Source organism: Miniopterus schreibersii (assembly GCF_964146895.1).
Source record: "Miniopterus schreibersii genome assembly, chromosome: 19".
Lineage (NCBI taxonomy): Eukaryota > Metazoa > Chordata > Mammalia > Chiroptera > Miniopteridae > Miniopterus > Miniopterus schreibersii.
This window is the reverse complement of record NC_138119.1, coordinates 11,496,271-11,511,768: the sequence shown is the minus strand read 5'-3', so window position 1 is coordinate 11,511,768 and position 15,498 is coordinate 11,496,271. Positions and strand designations below refer to the sequence as shown.

Here is a 15,498-nt window from a genome sequence, read left to right as displayed (position 1 = left end):
CTGACTTGAAGACAGAGCCTAAGTTAACTAGTTAACTAGATTCAAACAAATACCTAGCACTTAAAAAACAAGAAGGAAAATATAAAAAACACAGTAATCGATTCCTACTTCTGGTAGCATGAATAAGACAAAGGGCTTTCCCATTAAAATACAACTAAGATCCTGGACAAATTACAGCAAGCATGATATTTAGCACACTGCTGAGCTTGCTAGAAAGGGAAATCACAAAAAGAAGAAAAAATAATATTAAGCTGAAACCTATATGAAGGATGATCAACATGCAGTAGGAAAAACAGGTTTGCCCTAGGACAAATGCCAATACCAGTGTTATGAACAGAAGTTACACCTTGGGCCTACCCAAGGAAGGGGACAAAACTTGGCACTCCTGAATTAAAATGGGACTCTTGAAGGGACTAACACAATCCCAGGCCAAAAGCACCCTTTGGCTCTTGGCAGAAGCAAATACAGATCCTCTCTTAGGCCCTCTGTATTCCTGTAAATTAAGTTTAACAAAATATGAGCTCAACACCCCAAAATATAAAATATACAAGGAAACAAGCTAACACAGGCAAAACAACAAAACAGATTTAGACATCCAAGATAAGTTACAGAATATAAAATAACAATCCCAACTAATTGCAAAGAACTGGTATCACAGAGACCACATTCTCTGAGCACAAGCGATTAAGCTGAAAATATCAAAAAGATAAAATTTTAAATGTCCAGACACTTGGAAATTATAAAACTTTTTGAAATAATTCATGAATCAAAAAAGTCATAAAGTAATTTAAATATTCTTAGAACTAAATAACAATTAAAATACTTTACAACAGAAAAACTTGGGGAATGTAGAGAAGCAGGTCCTTAAAAACTTACACAAGAAAAAAAGACAGCCTGAAAATTAATTAGATAAGTGTCAAAATTAAAATGTTATAAAAGAACATAAAATTAAATCTAAGAAACCAGAAAAAAGGTAATACTATAGATAAGGTCCATAATGAAATGGAAAACAGATACATAAGAGAAAGAATCAGCAAAGCCCAAAGTAGTAACTAAAGATAGACAGATAACAAATTTCTCGTGCAACTGAGCAAAGGAAAAAAAAGAAAGCACAAGCAGTAGAAATAAAAAAGAGGACATGACTACACAGAGCAGAGCAAAAAAAAAAAAACCAACAAACTTCATTTTAAAAAAGACATAAAATGCACAAAATCTTAGAGAAACACTTTACCTAAATTTACTCAAAAAGAAATAGCTCAAATAGCCTGTAATTATTAAATAAAGAGATTGAATCAATAGTTTTAAAAAGTTAAAATTTTTCTCACAAGGAAATGCCAGGCTCAAATGGCTTAACAGGTGAGTTTTACCACTTTCAGGGAACGGTTCATTTCAATCTGATATAAACTCTTCCAGAGAATAAGAGAGGAGGAAACAGTCCCCAACTCAGGATATACAGACCAAAAGAACCATTTTAGAAAGCTTTTCAGAAATCTTGCTAAAAACAAAGGCACTAACATGTACAAGAATGTTCATAGCAGCATTGTTTGTAATAGCAAAAGATAACCCAAAGTCCACTGATAATGGATAAATAACTTGTGGTTTATGTACTTGACGGAATATTATACAGAGGAAAATGAACGAATCATAGCTTTCTACAATATGGATGAACCTTAGAAATAATGTTAAGTGAAAAAAGCAAACTACTGTAGGATACTTACTGGAGTATAAAATTTTCATAAAGCTAAAAGCAAAATGATACATTTTTAAAGGACATATACATATATATATATAATAGGTAATTAATAAACACGAAATTAAGGATAGTAGTTACCTCTAGCGAGAGGCAGGGGCTAGGACGGGGAGGAACACAAGAAAGTCAATGATATTTTAAATGTTTTAATGTATAAGTTGGGTGATGGGTCATAGGTAGTCATTTAATTATGCTTCATAATTTATTCATGTTAAATATATTTTTATAGATATCAAATATTACATATTATAATTTTTAAAAATCTGCTATGGTGGAAATAAATGAACAAATGAAGTTTCCCTGAAAGAAAATCTATTTCTTGGGAAGAACCAAATTTCCCTGACAGAAGCTACCCTACGCAGAAGATAAAGTAGGTCCTTGATAAATATTAGTTTACTGCTTTTCCCAATGACCCACCTAGAGGGTCTGGATTCCCTTCCTATTGGTGCTCCCTGATATGCAGAACTACCTCCTTCCATATAGCTAGCCTAAACCCCATAATCCTGGCTAGTCCTGAACATGTATGCCAAGAGACTGACACCTGGTGGATACAGAATGAATTTAATAAAATGATTAGAAGTGAACCTCTATTTAGTGATAGTGGCAGTAGGGTGGGAGACAGGAAAGCAGAAATGAGGAGAAACTAAAATTCAGAAACAGTAAAAAGAGGAGCTCCATCTCTGAGTCATAGGTGAAAAAAAGGGGAGGGTACTGTCGTCTAAATGAGACTAAAGAGACAGTCCCTAAAGGAGAGTGACATCCCTTTCATTCCTTCTGAGACCAGAATGAGAAGAGGTTACAGCTGCAGTAAGAAAAATCCAAGGCTGTGAGGGAAAAAGCAGGTAAAGCTGATCTCAGCCTAGCATGCTAAAGCCACATGTACTTCATAGTCATGGCAGGTGTCAGCCGCCTCCCCAGGAACTTCCTCCTCCCAGTTTCTAAGGAGGCTAATCCTACCCTTATTCCACAGGTTCAGTCCCAGATGTAGAAGAAGCAACTTAGCATACACCATCCCCCGATCACAGGGATTGGTTAGGGGTGGATATGTGACACAAGCTGGCCTAATCAGAATGAATCAGGGTTTTTGCTAGGATTGGACACAAAGATGCCCTGTTTCTGGTAGGACATAAATGAGGAAACATTGTAAATTCTAGGAGTACTGGCAGCCACAAGGCAGCCCAGGGTTCCGATGATCCTATAGAGGGTAGAACAGCAGGGGTGGGGGGGTCAACTAGGTATTTAGAGACATACTGAACTACTGGGTCAGCTTTACCTGGAGCCAGCATTACCTCTGGATTTTACAGTTACATGAGCCAATAAATCTTTATTTTTAAGCCAGTACGAGTTAGGTTTTCTATGATTTAAAACCAAAAGATTCCTAACCTATACATTCATCATATCATCCATCCCTATCTTTCCACAGGATAGCACAGGGATCCAGGTGACAGATTTACTAGTGACTCTAAAGCCAAGGTTATTGAGCTGAAAAGGTCAGAGGCAGGAAGCAGGCATTGTGTAAGACAGGGTACCTCAGCTGTCTATACAGAAGAGCATGAATTCCCTTTGGAAAAGAAGAGCCAGAGGAGAAGCGAGTGAAGGGAAGGGCTCTACAAGGCAGACAGGTAGAGTTCACATCCGGATATAAACGCTCTTCTCTACATGCCTATCATGGGGGTGCTGCTTTGGGGTCTTTCTGCTCATGGGATAAAGAACTTTGAAGTATATGCCCCTTTAAATCTTTATTACTCTGTGCTATGGTGTCTACCTCTCCCTTTTCCATATGAAGAGCCTCCTTTTGGCTTCTACTGCCCCTGATGACACTCACTTTTGGGGTAACAAGAGGAATTTTATCTTCTCCTCCTTTGGCATGGCGGGAACTGGGGGCCCTTCCTCCTTTACAAACAGCACCATCTTCCTGACCTTCGGCAAGCACCGTCCTCTTCTCAGTCTCTCCCACTGGCCCTGGCCTCTCTGACCCTCCAGCTGAGTTGCTTTCCCCTCCAGAGGCCCACGTATCCCGTGGTAACTTTGAGGACTGGGCAAAGTCCACGGCAGCTGCTGACTTGTCAGGGGCAGAATTCCTTTCCCTACTTCCACCTGATTTTTTTCTAGGGCGCCCCCGTTTTCTTTTTGCATCAATCCCTGTATCCTCTACATCCTGCTTTGCTGCTTTTGCTAGTGGGTCCTGCCCATTGGCCTCACTCACAGTTACTTCGGCTGTCCTCTTGACACCCTTGTCATGAGATCCTGGGTCACCACCTATGCCTACCTCCCTATTCTCTGTGCCCAGTGGCTGAGTGAGCCCCCCAGGTGGAGCTGGTCCAGGTCCAGGCAAAGCAGGAACAGTTGGTAAGATCATATTAATGATGGGCACAGCTGCCTGAGATCCCCTAACCCTATTGGACATAGGGAGCGCAGTCAGTTTCAGAGTGCCTGAAGAAAGCTTGGAGGCCACGATGGGTGAAGGAGATACGATGGGTGGAGGAGATACGGGGATTTGCTGAATAATTGAGCGAGGGGCCCGGGGGAGGAGCGGAGGCAGCCGGGCCATCAGGGCATTAACCTGCGGGTTATTGGCTGCTGGGGCTGGACTCTCTACTATACTCTTCTTCCGCTCTCCACGTGCTGGGGGACCAGCCCCAGCTCGGGGTTCCAGATCCTGAGGAGGCTAAGAAGTAAAGAGAGGCACAGAGTAAATGGGAAGACTGGACAATGAAAGAAACATAGGCACAGGAAGTGAAAAAGTTTGGGACCCACGGGGGAAGGGTATATTAAGCCCAAAGCAAGGTCAGGGGCATCAACTTCCTACCTGGGTCAGTTTCTCTGGTTTCTTATGGGCGCCACTCTCTAGGTTCTCTACACCATTCTTAGATTTAGATGTCCGTTCCCGAGGGGCATGTTCATCTTCTTCTGCAGAAGTGCCAGAAAAGGTAATAAGGTGAGGAGGGAACAGAATGAAGGAGTGCGGCCATTCTGACCAACTGCTAGAAGTAGTGGAAAGAAGGTGGTCTAAGGCATGTCTTAGAAGGGTCTCTAGGAATAGAAGGCAAATTCAAGGTGTCTCTATCCTAGTATGTGGAGGGCTTTTGATGTGGAAAGTGGCTGAGGTTTTCTCAGGGTATAAGACAAGGTCCACCCACCAGCAAGCCCCATGGCCTTGAGCACATGGGGATGTGTAGATCGGGCAGAGATGAGATGATGCTGTAGCAGGAAGCGGGCGACCTCAACGATGGAACTGAAGGACCGTTTCAGGATTCGTTCTGCCCAGTCACAGGTCAGGGCACAGGCTGCCTCAACCAGTTCATCCCGAGGTGCTGGGGTTACTTCTGTGCCCACTTCTGGCTGCAGTAGGGAAGGAGATGATGCCTCATAATACTCCAAACTAAAGGACCCTTGGTCCCTCTTGAACATCCATGTTGACCATAGTAAGACCAAACTGGGGATGGGAGTAGCCTGTACCATCCCATCCTAGAAACCCACACATGCTTTTCATCTTCTGCCTCAGCCATAGGGTGGGCAGAAGGGCTTATCCTATATATCCAGAAGCTATCTGCAAAATCACCTAGGCTGTCAGTCCTTAAAACATGTCCCAAAGACCTCTGACTTCTATCTTGGAGAGAAGAGTGCAATCAGAGGGTTATTTGTTACTTACACTCTCAGAGCCCTTTAGGTCAAGGCCAGGCAAGGGTGGCATAGATACCAAGGTCTTTCTTCGTATGCCACTGTAGCAATATCTGATGTAAGTTAAGGAGAAACCAACGTATGGGGATCTCCAAGCCCCTTAGCAAGGTTAGACTGTTTCCGCTCCTGGCTCTCTACAATAAGCTTTCCTCCCTAGGTCCTCCAGCCCCAAGCTCTCCAGTCAAGGATACTTGGACTGACCCCGGCCACCAAGCCTTCGGGCCTTGATGTCAGGGAAGACCTCTCTGATGATTTTGCCAAAGTTGGCAGTGCTGAGTGGGCGGCAACAAGCGAGGCTCTCACAGTACTTCCTGGGGGAGGAGGAGCAGAGTGGGAAGATACTCAGAGAAGGGGGTCATGGGTGGGTTCAGAGGGTCCCTGGGGATCAAATTTGGGAAAACTTTTTAAGAAGTAAGGCTCTATCAAGGCAGGGAGATCTCCAGAGGCAATCCACCTTTCCATTCCCCCCATCCACCCACCGATAGGCATCATAAACGCTTTGCTTTGGCAGACAGGTATCAGTATGCTCTTCTAGGTGGTTGCGGATCCACCTATAGGCATACATGCACTCCTCACTGCTGAGTGTACTTGGCTCTGAGCTGCAAAAGAGTAAAAAAAGAAAACCATTACTAAATTCCCAACAATTGTCCCGGTTCTATCCAGATTATCACTTCAATAGTGGTGGACCAAATAACTTCACTCAGAATCTACCTTTCTCTGGTATACAAGTGTAGGACAGTGATTTTCCTTCTTGATCAAGGACTGCTGTCATGAGTATTCCTAGTCACCCCACCCTTCCCAGTGAGCCTGAAAGAATCAGAACCTCTGACATCTAAAAGTCTAGCACCAAACATACCTTTTGTCTCCAGTACTGGGCCCTGAGGGGAGCTGAAGGTAGAGATACAGCTTGTCATTGTCTGAAAATTTCTGTACATCTTGCTGAGGTAAGGAAGAACAGAGGCAAGAGAAATAATAAGGCCAAGAAGGACCCAAGGTAGAACCCTCTGATCCTTACCAAAAAGTCTAGCTGACTTAAGAGACTGTCAGACTGAAAAGACCTTAGAATGATTTGGGGCTAGGTGCTCACCGTGCTCTGAGGAACCCTTATGGACCATGGTGACAAGGGAAAGTAGAGGGGAATTGGCTCTGATTTTTCTACTGGGCTTCCATACAACAGGTCACAGAGATGAAGTGAGATGCTCAAGCTCAAATTGGTAATAAGTTGCAAAGCCTATTATCTTCTGCCAGGGTAGACATCGCTGCCTCTCCCACTGAAACCTTTCATCTACTCGTCCTCACCTTCCTCATCCCCCACCAATTTAATCTTATTGCCCTCTTCCCCAAAATACTTACCAAGATTCCCTCTACTTTGTTCTGCACGGCCTTACTGTGGAGAAGAGAAGAAAGCTGGGGGTCAGACAAGATTCTTCCCCATCCCACGCCTGACTGCTATGGACAGGAGGACCCAGACGGCTGGCAGGTGCACAAGAACTGCTACCATGCGAAGAATCTCCTCCTAGTCAGATGCTTTTGCTAGGGGGGAGGCAGTTCATCTACAGAGGAAGTGAGGTGCTACAGAGATCTATACCCAGGTCTGGTACAAGATTTGGAGGTGGGGATGAATACTTACGAAATGGTACCTCGGAGCTTCTGAAGAAGGGTGGTAGGTTCCCCTGCCTCAGCACTACCTGAGGGGGCCCTTCTCGCAGTCTTTGGGCTCTTAGCATCGGGTTCATCTTCTGCCATCCTGGCACGAAGGCTAGAGTTGACAGGAGACAGGACATGAAGATTAACTTCCCTTCCCCAGAGACCCCGGGGCACTCATCTCTCTACACAGACAGACAGCCTCCGAATTTCTCCAGTGGTCTTTTTCTCACCACTTGTCTTCTCCAAAAATTAGAAATTATTCCATTATTTTTCCAGGCCCCATATATATACCCCAAAAGATCTTTGCCGTTTTCCATTCTATCTGCCCCACCTTCCTGCAGTCTCCTATATGTGGAAAACTGTAAAGGAAGAGATCGGGGGATTGGGAATCCACATGAGAAAGAAATTTTCATTTCTGACTCTGACCTCATACTGCCCTCTTCTCCCTCAAAAACCACCCCCACCACAAAACAAAGTTATCTAATGCTCTAATATACGCCTCACCGTTGAATTTGCCTGGGAGGTCAGAAAGGATACGAACATATTCTGCCGTTCTAGGCTTGGAAAAAACTGGGCCCAAGTTCTCATTCCTTAATCTTGCCACCGCTTCCCCCGCCGCTCCCCCTCCCCAGGTCGCCGGCCCCTACGTCATCTCCCTCAACATCCCATCCGCACGCGCGCCCCCACCCACTGCCCTGCCCCCTCCATTCAATCCCGGTTGCTGCCAAGTAGGGGGTTCAGGGTAGCGGAACTCCTGGGCTGGGCGTAGGAAACCCGGTTGGGGAAATGAGGTCCCAGATTCGGGGCACGTGCACATGGGTGAAGAAGCTGTTGAAAATCCAGCTAAGATCTTTTTCTCCTCTCCTCCCAACTCCTATTGCCCCCGCCAACCCTGCGACAGCCACCTTCCCACACAAGCAGCAATAAAGGTAAGGGAGAAAGAGAAACTACCTCGTAGCCACCTTCACTCCAGCCCAGCCCCACGGTCCCGGCCCGGCGGGCTCGTGCGTTGCTTTATTTTCTTTTTTCTGAATGGCTGGAACAGCTCCGATCTGCCTAGATACTCGGTCGGCCTGCTCTATCATTGGTCGTTGCCGCCACCCGGAGACAGAAGGCGCCGAGCTCGCACCGGCGGCAGCTAAAGTCTGCCTGGTAACAGGATCTGATTGGCCAACAGGGGAGGGAAAATCCAAAGTTGGTCTTATTTGAGTGAAGAGGGGGAAGTCCGGGTTAGGTTTCGGTTAAAACTGGGGTCGGTTGGGACTGCCGGTCCCAAGAGGTCCTTCTCTTAAAGGGACCGCAGGACAAAAGGCCGGGCTCTTGGGCCCCTTTGTAGCTTCCTTTTCTTTTGCTCTCTCCTTCCGTGTTTCAGTTTTGCCTTCGTTCGTCAGAGCTACTGGAAGAAAAGAGCCAATGGATGATAAAAATAACTGGAAAATTATGGGTAGTAGTGATGGAAATTCACTGGAAGCTCACATAACCCCCTTTTGATGCAGAACAAGTTGAACCATTTGTCCCCGCAACCCCCATATATATACAGGCGCTCACAACAAACCTGCTAGCAGGCCCACCGTCCTCGTTGATGGAGGCCTGGAAACCTCAGCAGCTGTACTAAATAAGCTGAATTGTAAGCTAAAATGCTTTTAGCGTTCCTTGGTTTCCCGTGTGTACTTGATTTCCTTACACAGAGTTGCTAATGCATTTGCAGCCCCATGGTTCTGCACTGGTGAACACTAGAATTTTGGTTGACTGCCCCAGGGGAGTGCTAGATGCCCACCTGAACTTTTTACTTTCAGAGAACTTTGTACTGAATAGGACATAGGTTCTTAACCCTCTTAGTTAAGGCTTTTTAGATCCTGAATCAGATCAAAGCAATGACCTGTGAAAACTAATAAAGGAAATTTCAACTACAATTGGAGTCTGGACTGTCTCTAGAGGGAGCTCTCACACCCCAAATAAGGAGAGACCATTTTGCATCTCCAACAGAAAGGAGTTTCTCCTTTAGTACCCCGTAGGGGGAAGGAAGATTTTCTTCTAGCCCAGCAACAAGCCCAGCCAATGGAAAAAGCGCAGCTCAGCCAATGAAGAGCCCTTGTCACCCCAAACCCTTACTTACTTCCAGTGAACTTCCACTTTTCTAATGCTGTCCTTGACCCACCTCCTTTCTATAAAAGACTTATATTTTTTAAAAATATTTTTCAATTATTTAGCCTCCATGTATTTGTGTGTTTTCAATTTTTTTCTTGTAATGGGTTTCTGGTTTTATACTATTGTGGTTAGAAAATATTCTTGATATGCTTTCAATCTTCTTAAATTAATTGAGACTTGTTTTGTGGCCTAACATGTGGTCTATCCTAGTAAATGTTTCATGTGCACTTGAAAAGAGTATACATTCTGCTGCTTTGGGGTGAAATGCTCTGAAAAATGTCAATTAAATCCACCTAGTCTAATGTGTCATTTAAGGCACCTGTTTCCTTTTTAATTTTCTGTCTGGAAGATCTATCCATTGATGTCAATGGGGTGATAAATTCCCCTGTTATGATAGTATTACTGTTGATCTCTTACTTTATGCCCATCAATATTTGCTTTATATATTTAGATGCTCCTGTGGTGAGTGCATAAATGTTTACAGGAGTTATATCCTCTTGTTGGATTGATTTTTTTTTTATCATTATGTAACATCCTTCTTTGTCTATAGCTTTTTTCCCTTTGGTTTCCATTTGCATTAAATATCTTTTTCCATCTCTTAACCTTGAGTCTTTATATGCCTTTTCATCTGATCTGAACTGGCTCTCTTATAGACAGCATATATATGGGTCTTGTTTTGAAGAAGGTGAACTTGTTAAATTTAAAAGAGGGTGGATGTTGTAGTCATGAACAGCCATGCACTGGCCTCTGTTGGCCAGGTGAGACATGGCATGCATGTTATGGGGCTTACGGTTCTGTCAGCAATAAAAGACTACACCAAACTGAGACCTCTTCCCAGGCTTGCCATTAGACCAGAATAAATTCTGTAAGAGTCAGTGTTTTTGGGGTGCCTTCTAGTAGAAGTCATTGTCCTGTCATTTCACACTAGGAAAACACAGACCTCATCCTAAGTTCTGTAGTTCAGAGAGTGTGTATTGAGCTCCTGAATTAGGCATTGGATTCTAGGACAGAAAATACAGACCAGGTTGAAGCCCATGGACCTGCAGGGGTGGGGAATGGTAGTGTGGTGATAACTCATCTACATTACAGTGCCTTATGTCAGGCTGAAAATAATAGTACATGAAACCAAAGCATATTAATGGAAGCTTCTAGTTAAACAATAAACATTTTAGAAAATTAGAAAACTACCTCTCAGTGTATTTGTATGCTTTCATCTACATTTAGACTTAGTTATTCCAAAAATGGGGTCACCCTGTATTCCCAGTCACTTTTAATTTAACATGAACAATTATCCCTGCCGTGTAATATTTTTGAATCTATGGTTTTCATGGCTGCATAGTGTTACTTATTATATGTTGTACATAACTGACCTGCCTCTAGAGTTTCTGCTGCCATCTTCCTCTGCTAACCGTATCTTGTTTATCTCTGAAAATGGAGTTTGATTGCTATGAGTTCCAGGTAGCTTCCAAATCTAGAATTATTCACTGTACTCCCAAAGCACATTCACTCTATTCTTTTTCCTTAAGATGCCAGGCACTTCATGCCCTGTGTTATCTCCTTCAGATCAGGAGTTTCTTCTAGGCAAGATATATATAAAAGACCTGTACTTGGAAAATTATAGGATACTAAAGAAAGAAACTGAGGAAGATACAAATAAGTGGAAGCATATAATGTGTTTATGGGTAGGAAGAATTAACATCATTAAGATGTTCAAACTACCCAAAGCAATCTGTAGATTCAAAGCAATTCCTATTAAAATACCGTATCTCATGGGTCTAGAACAAATATCCCCAAAATTTATATGAAACCACAAAAGACCCAGAATAGCCTCAGCAATCTTGAGAAAGAAGAACAAAATTGGAAGTATTACACTACCTGATATCAAACTATACTGCAAGGGATTAGTAATCAAAACAGCATAGTACTGGCATAAGAACAGACATACAGATCACTGGAACAGAATAGAGCCCAGAAATAAACCCACGCCTTTATGATCAATTAATATTTGACAAAGGCTGCATGTCTCCCACCATCACACCCACCAGGCATGAATTCTAGGCAGTTCAATAAGGGGCCCTCCTATGGGCTTTCAGCAGAGGTCAAGAACCAACTCTTGTCCAAATATGACCCTCAGAAGGAGGTAGAGTTCCGCAGCTGGATGGAGGGACTCCCAGTTCTGTCTCTTGGTCCCCATTTCCAGAAGGGCCTGAAGGACAGAATTATCCTGTGCACACTTATGAATAAGCTGCAGCTGGGCTCAGTCCCCAAGAGCAACCTCCCAGTGTAAAACGCACCAGCAAGAAAACCTCTCCAACTTCATCAAGGCCGTGGTCAGCTGTGCATGTGTTCCATGGACCTGTTGGAGGCCAGTGACCTGTTTGAGAGTGGAAACATGACACAAGTGCAGGTGTCTCCCCTGGCTCTGGCAGGGAAGGCCAAGACAAAGGGGCTGCAGAGTGTCGTGGACATCAGCATCGAGTACTCGACGCAGGAGCAGAACTTCAATGACGCCACCATGAAGGCAGGCCAGTGCATTATTGGGCTCCAGATGGGCACCAACAAGTCTTCCAGCCAGTCAGTCATGATGGCATATGGCATGAGAAGGCCTCAGTATGACCCCAAGAACCATATCCTGCCATCCATGGACCATTCAACCATCAGCGTTCAAATGGGCACCAACAAGTGTGCCAGAAAAGTGGGCATGATGTTTCCCAGGACCTGGCAGTACATCTGTGACACCAAGCTGGGGACCGACAAGTGTGACAACTCCTCCATGTCTCTGCAGATGTGCTACACACAGGGTGCCAACCAAGGCAACTAGCTGGTCAAACCAACATAGAACCCAGAAGAAATTTAGAAACCAATTTGTAATAAAATTTACTTTTATTATATTTCAGAGAACATGAAATTATTTTCTCCGTGATTCTTTTGCCTATAGAATGTTTTTCATATTCTTAATCCTAAAATGCAGGATTTGGGACAATTGTAGTAATTCTACAATTACCACTAGAGGACAGAAGAGAGTCAGGCAACATCTGAGAAGAAATCTACAGGGACCAGTTGTCCTTGATTCTAGGATAGACTTTCCTACTATGGGAAACTCAGACACCAGAGCCTCAGAATCATTTTTGATTAAGCTCATTATATTATTATTTAAAATATATCTTTATTGATTTCAGAGAGAGGAAGGGAGAGGGAGAGGGAGAGGGAGAGAGAGAGTTGAAACATCAATGATGACAGTCATCACTGACCGGCTGCCTCCTGCACACCCCTGACTAGGGATCGAGCTGCAACCTGGGCATGTGCCCTGACCGGGACTCAAACCACAATCTCCTGGGTCCTAGGTCAATGTTCAACAGCTGAGCCACACCCACGGCTGGGCAAGCTCATTATTTTTAAGTTAAATAATGGATCAGAAATCTTTCCCAAAGTCTTTTTTTTTTTTTTTTTTGCCTTTCAAAGGTAGAAAGAGTTTTATCATTTTGTATTTATACTTTTATTTTGGTTCTCATGTAATTCTGCATTATATAATTTTTATTTGTTTCCATGCTTGGCATCAACCACCATTATATGTAAAACTTTTGAAGGCTGATGTCGTGTCTCACTCGGGTACTTCTTTTGCTTAGTAGATGCTAGGGATTCAATTTCAACATTCATGTTATCATCATGGTAGAGAGAGGCAACAACGAGATATTCTCGGATGAATGATTAGGGAGCAGAGATACAGGTAAGGGGCATGCACATTCCTCCATACATTTGACGGGCTCACATGGGCTGACACCCAAGATCAATGCCAGAAAAATACACTCTTAGAGCATATTATCTCTCTCTCTCTCTTTTTGTTAAGCCTCACCTGAGGGTATTTTTCCATTGATTTTTTTAGAGACTGTGGAAAGGAGAGAGAGAAAGAAACATCGATGTAAGAGAGATGCATCAATTGGTTGCTTCCTGCATGCACCCCAACCAGGACTGGGGATCAAACCTGCAACCCAAATACATGTCCTTGACTGGGAATTGAACCTGTGAGTAAGACAGGTGGTTGTTTGTATGGGGGAGTATTAATCCATTATGTGAATATAAAAGTTTGTATATCACTTCTCCTGTTGATGGACATTTGGGTTTTACCCAGTGTTTCCCTAGTACTAATCAGATTGCTATGAACTTTTTTTTTAGAACCCTTTTTGGATATATGTATTCATTTTTTCTTGGGAAGTAAATAGAAGGGGTAAACAGGTATATTTTTAATGTTATGGAGACTGCGAAATATTAGGAAAGTGGATGTGCTAAATAAAGTACAGTCCAATCAATATTACACTGTAAACTCATACACACTCAGACCTGGGAGACAGAGAAAGAACAACTTTAAGAATTGATTTTTCTAGAGTTTGTGTCTTCACCTTCTTCCAAATTCTTAATGGCATCTATGAAGATGGCTGTGGTCATACCAAGTGTCACCACGAGCCAATTCAGGTCTGGCAGCAGAGCCAAGGAGGTACTCCAGGACAACCTACCCACGTCTCAGACTCACCTCTGCGCTTGCTTTCCATCCCTCCGTTTTCTGGCCTGGATTTTACTGGACCTGTTAGATGGTCGTGGTCACAGGCCTCTGTTAATGGCTTTAGAGTATCCCAGGCAGGAACCCGAAAGGGCCTGTTTTATCCAGAGAATACTAAAGAGACCTCCCTTGCCGAGAGGACACCGGAGAAGCGCTGAGACGAAAGGGCTTGGGCAGAAAGAGCGCGCAGGTCTGGCGCAACGGAGCAGAGGGGAGGGAGGGGAGGGAGAGCGGTTCCCACGGTTCCTGGGCGCATTCGAAGCACCGATCGTTGGTCAAGAGCCGAGGATACTGATCCCCGGCGCCGTGAAAAGGGCCCGCGCGGCGCGGGTGCGCAGCCCGGGAGGGGCGGTGTCCACACTGCCCGGCGGCGGGAAGCGCCTGGGGCCCAGCCGCATCTAATCGTATAATAATTAAATTGCTCAAATCCATTGAAAGAGCAAAAATCTCCAAAGCTGCCAGAGGAGAGAGACAATGGTACATGAAGAAAATAAAGATTATGTCAGATTTCCCATCAGAAACAGTGCAAGTGAGAAGATGGTGGAGCAGACTGGGGGGGGGGGGTCAAAGTGGAATTCTGTGCCTCCTCCCTCCCCCAGTCTTTCCGAAATGAAGGTGAATGATGACATTTACAGACACGAAAATGCCGAAAGGCTTCATCACCAGCAGACCCCACACTACAAGCAATGTGAAAGGAGTCCCCCAGGAAGGACACTGGTACCAGGTGGAAATCTGAGTGTACAGGACAGAAATGGCACCTGCATGGGAGAATATATAAGATGTAAGACGTCTTTCTTGTTACTTACCTCTCTTTAAAAACGTGGGACAGATGAAACAACAGTCATAAGGGGGATTGCAGGGTTTACGGCATTTGTCAAGGGCAACGCCTGAGAAGCGCAGCCTAAGGGCAGGCGGGAGGGGGGGGGGAAATGGGAAGAGGTGCTCTACCCCGGGAAGGCCGACTGTGGGGACAGGTGTGTGCCATAGAGCCTAAAGCAGCCTCTGAAATAACAAGGGAAGGGCGGTGTGTAGTAAGTCAGCAAAAGGAGAGTCATGGAATCCTACAGAAAGCATGTAAACACTGCGGGAGAGCCATTGCTTCTCTGGACTCTGCCCCCCCAAAGTGAACACGTGCCCAGATATGTGTACAAGAATGATGAATACAGCATAATTGTAACCCCACAATGACAGAAACGATTTAATTTGAAAAGTATATGAAAGTATTTTTTAAAAAGTTCTTGTACAAACAATGACTTCTGGATTCCCCTTGGCTTGTTTTCTGCCTCCGATCTTAAGAGCTTGGCAGTAAATGGAGAAGACAAGAGGGTAGAGGCGGAGGAGACAGACCTCTTTCCAGTAAGGGCTGAAAACGTGCAAAGAAGGGAGAACCACAAAGGTTTGGCTTTTGCTTTTTAAGAATAAAGACGTCCCTGGGTGGGCTCGAACCACCAACCTTTCGGTTAACAGCCGAACGCGCTAACCGATTGCGCCACAGAGACTGACAGGAGCCAAGCCTTCCAGGCAGCGGGGAGCAAGCGTGTAGCCACCGCTAGGTAAAGCCGCCAGGGTGCTGCTGGACGGACGACCGTGCAGACTCCAAAACCTCAGCAAACCGGAGAGGCGAGGTCCACGCTGCGTGCTGGTGGCGTTTGAAACCCGTGCGTTGGGCGATTCCCAAGGCCATGGGGCAGCCGACCGGCCTCCGCGCCTTGCTCCG

The 15,498-nt window shown here is 44.6% G+C and overlaps 1 protein-coding gene and 1 pseudogene across 3 annotated transcripts; one reads left to right on the top strand and one right to left on the bottom strand.

Annotated features, from left to right (window-relative positions):
- Positions 1-1,886: 1,886 nt before the first annotated feature.
- RFX5 (regulatory factor X5) lies at positions 1,887-8,117 on the bottom strand. 2 transcript variants are annotated; one of them, XM_081122239.1, is made up of 10 exons: positions 8,030-8,117; positions 7,062-7,190; positions 6,785-6,818; positions 6,288-6,370; positions 5,911-6,030; positions 5,623-5,742; positions 5,403-5,484; positions 4,891-5,092; positions 4,560-4,660; positions 1,887-4,418 (listed from the first exon to the last, which is right to left on the bottom strand). In XM_081122239.1, exons 2-10 carry the CDS (start codon positions 7,175-7,177, stop codon positions 3,417-3,419), a joined length of 1,860 nt encoding a protein of 619 aa, XP_080978365.1. In that variant the 5' UTR covers positions 7,178-7,190; positions 8,030-8,117; the 3' UTR covers positions 1,887-3,416. The 2 variants fall into 2 exon arrangements, with proteins under 2 accessions (XP_080978365.1, XP_080978366.1); XM_081122240.1 differs by lacking the exon at positions 8,030-8,117 and adding an exon at positions 7,583-7,962.
- Positions 8,118-11,166: 3,049 nt separating this feature from the next.
- On the top strand, positions 11,167-12,047 carry LOC308549341 (calponin-2 pseudogene; annotated as a pseudogene). Its single transcript has one exon. The product of its transcript is annotated as a calponin-2 pseudogene (transcript).
- Positions 12,048-15,498: the final 3,451 nt, after the last annotated feature.

Coding starts and splice junctions, on each gene's coding strand:
- RFX5 (XM_081122239.1), bottom strand. CDS start 7,177: ATGGCAGAAGATGAACCCGATGCTAAGAGCCCAAAGACTGCGAGAAGG. Junction 5,743..5,910: donor AGCGTTTATGATGCCTATCG/GTGGGTGGATGG, acceptor CTCCTCCCCCAG/GAAGTACTGTGAGAGCCTCG. Junction 4,661..4,890: donor CAAGGCCATGGGGCTTGCTG/GTGGGTGGACCT, acceptor GCACTTCTGCAG/AAGAAGATGAACATGCCCCT.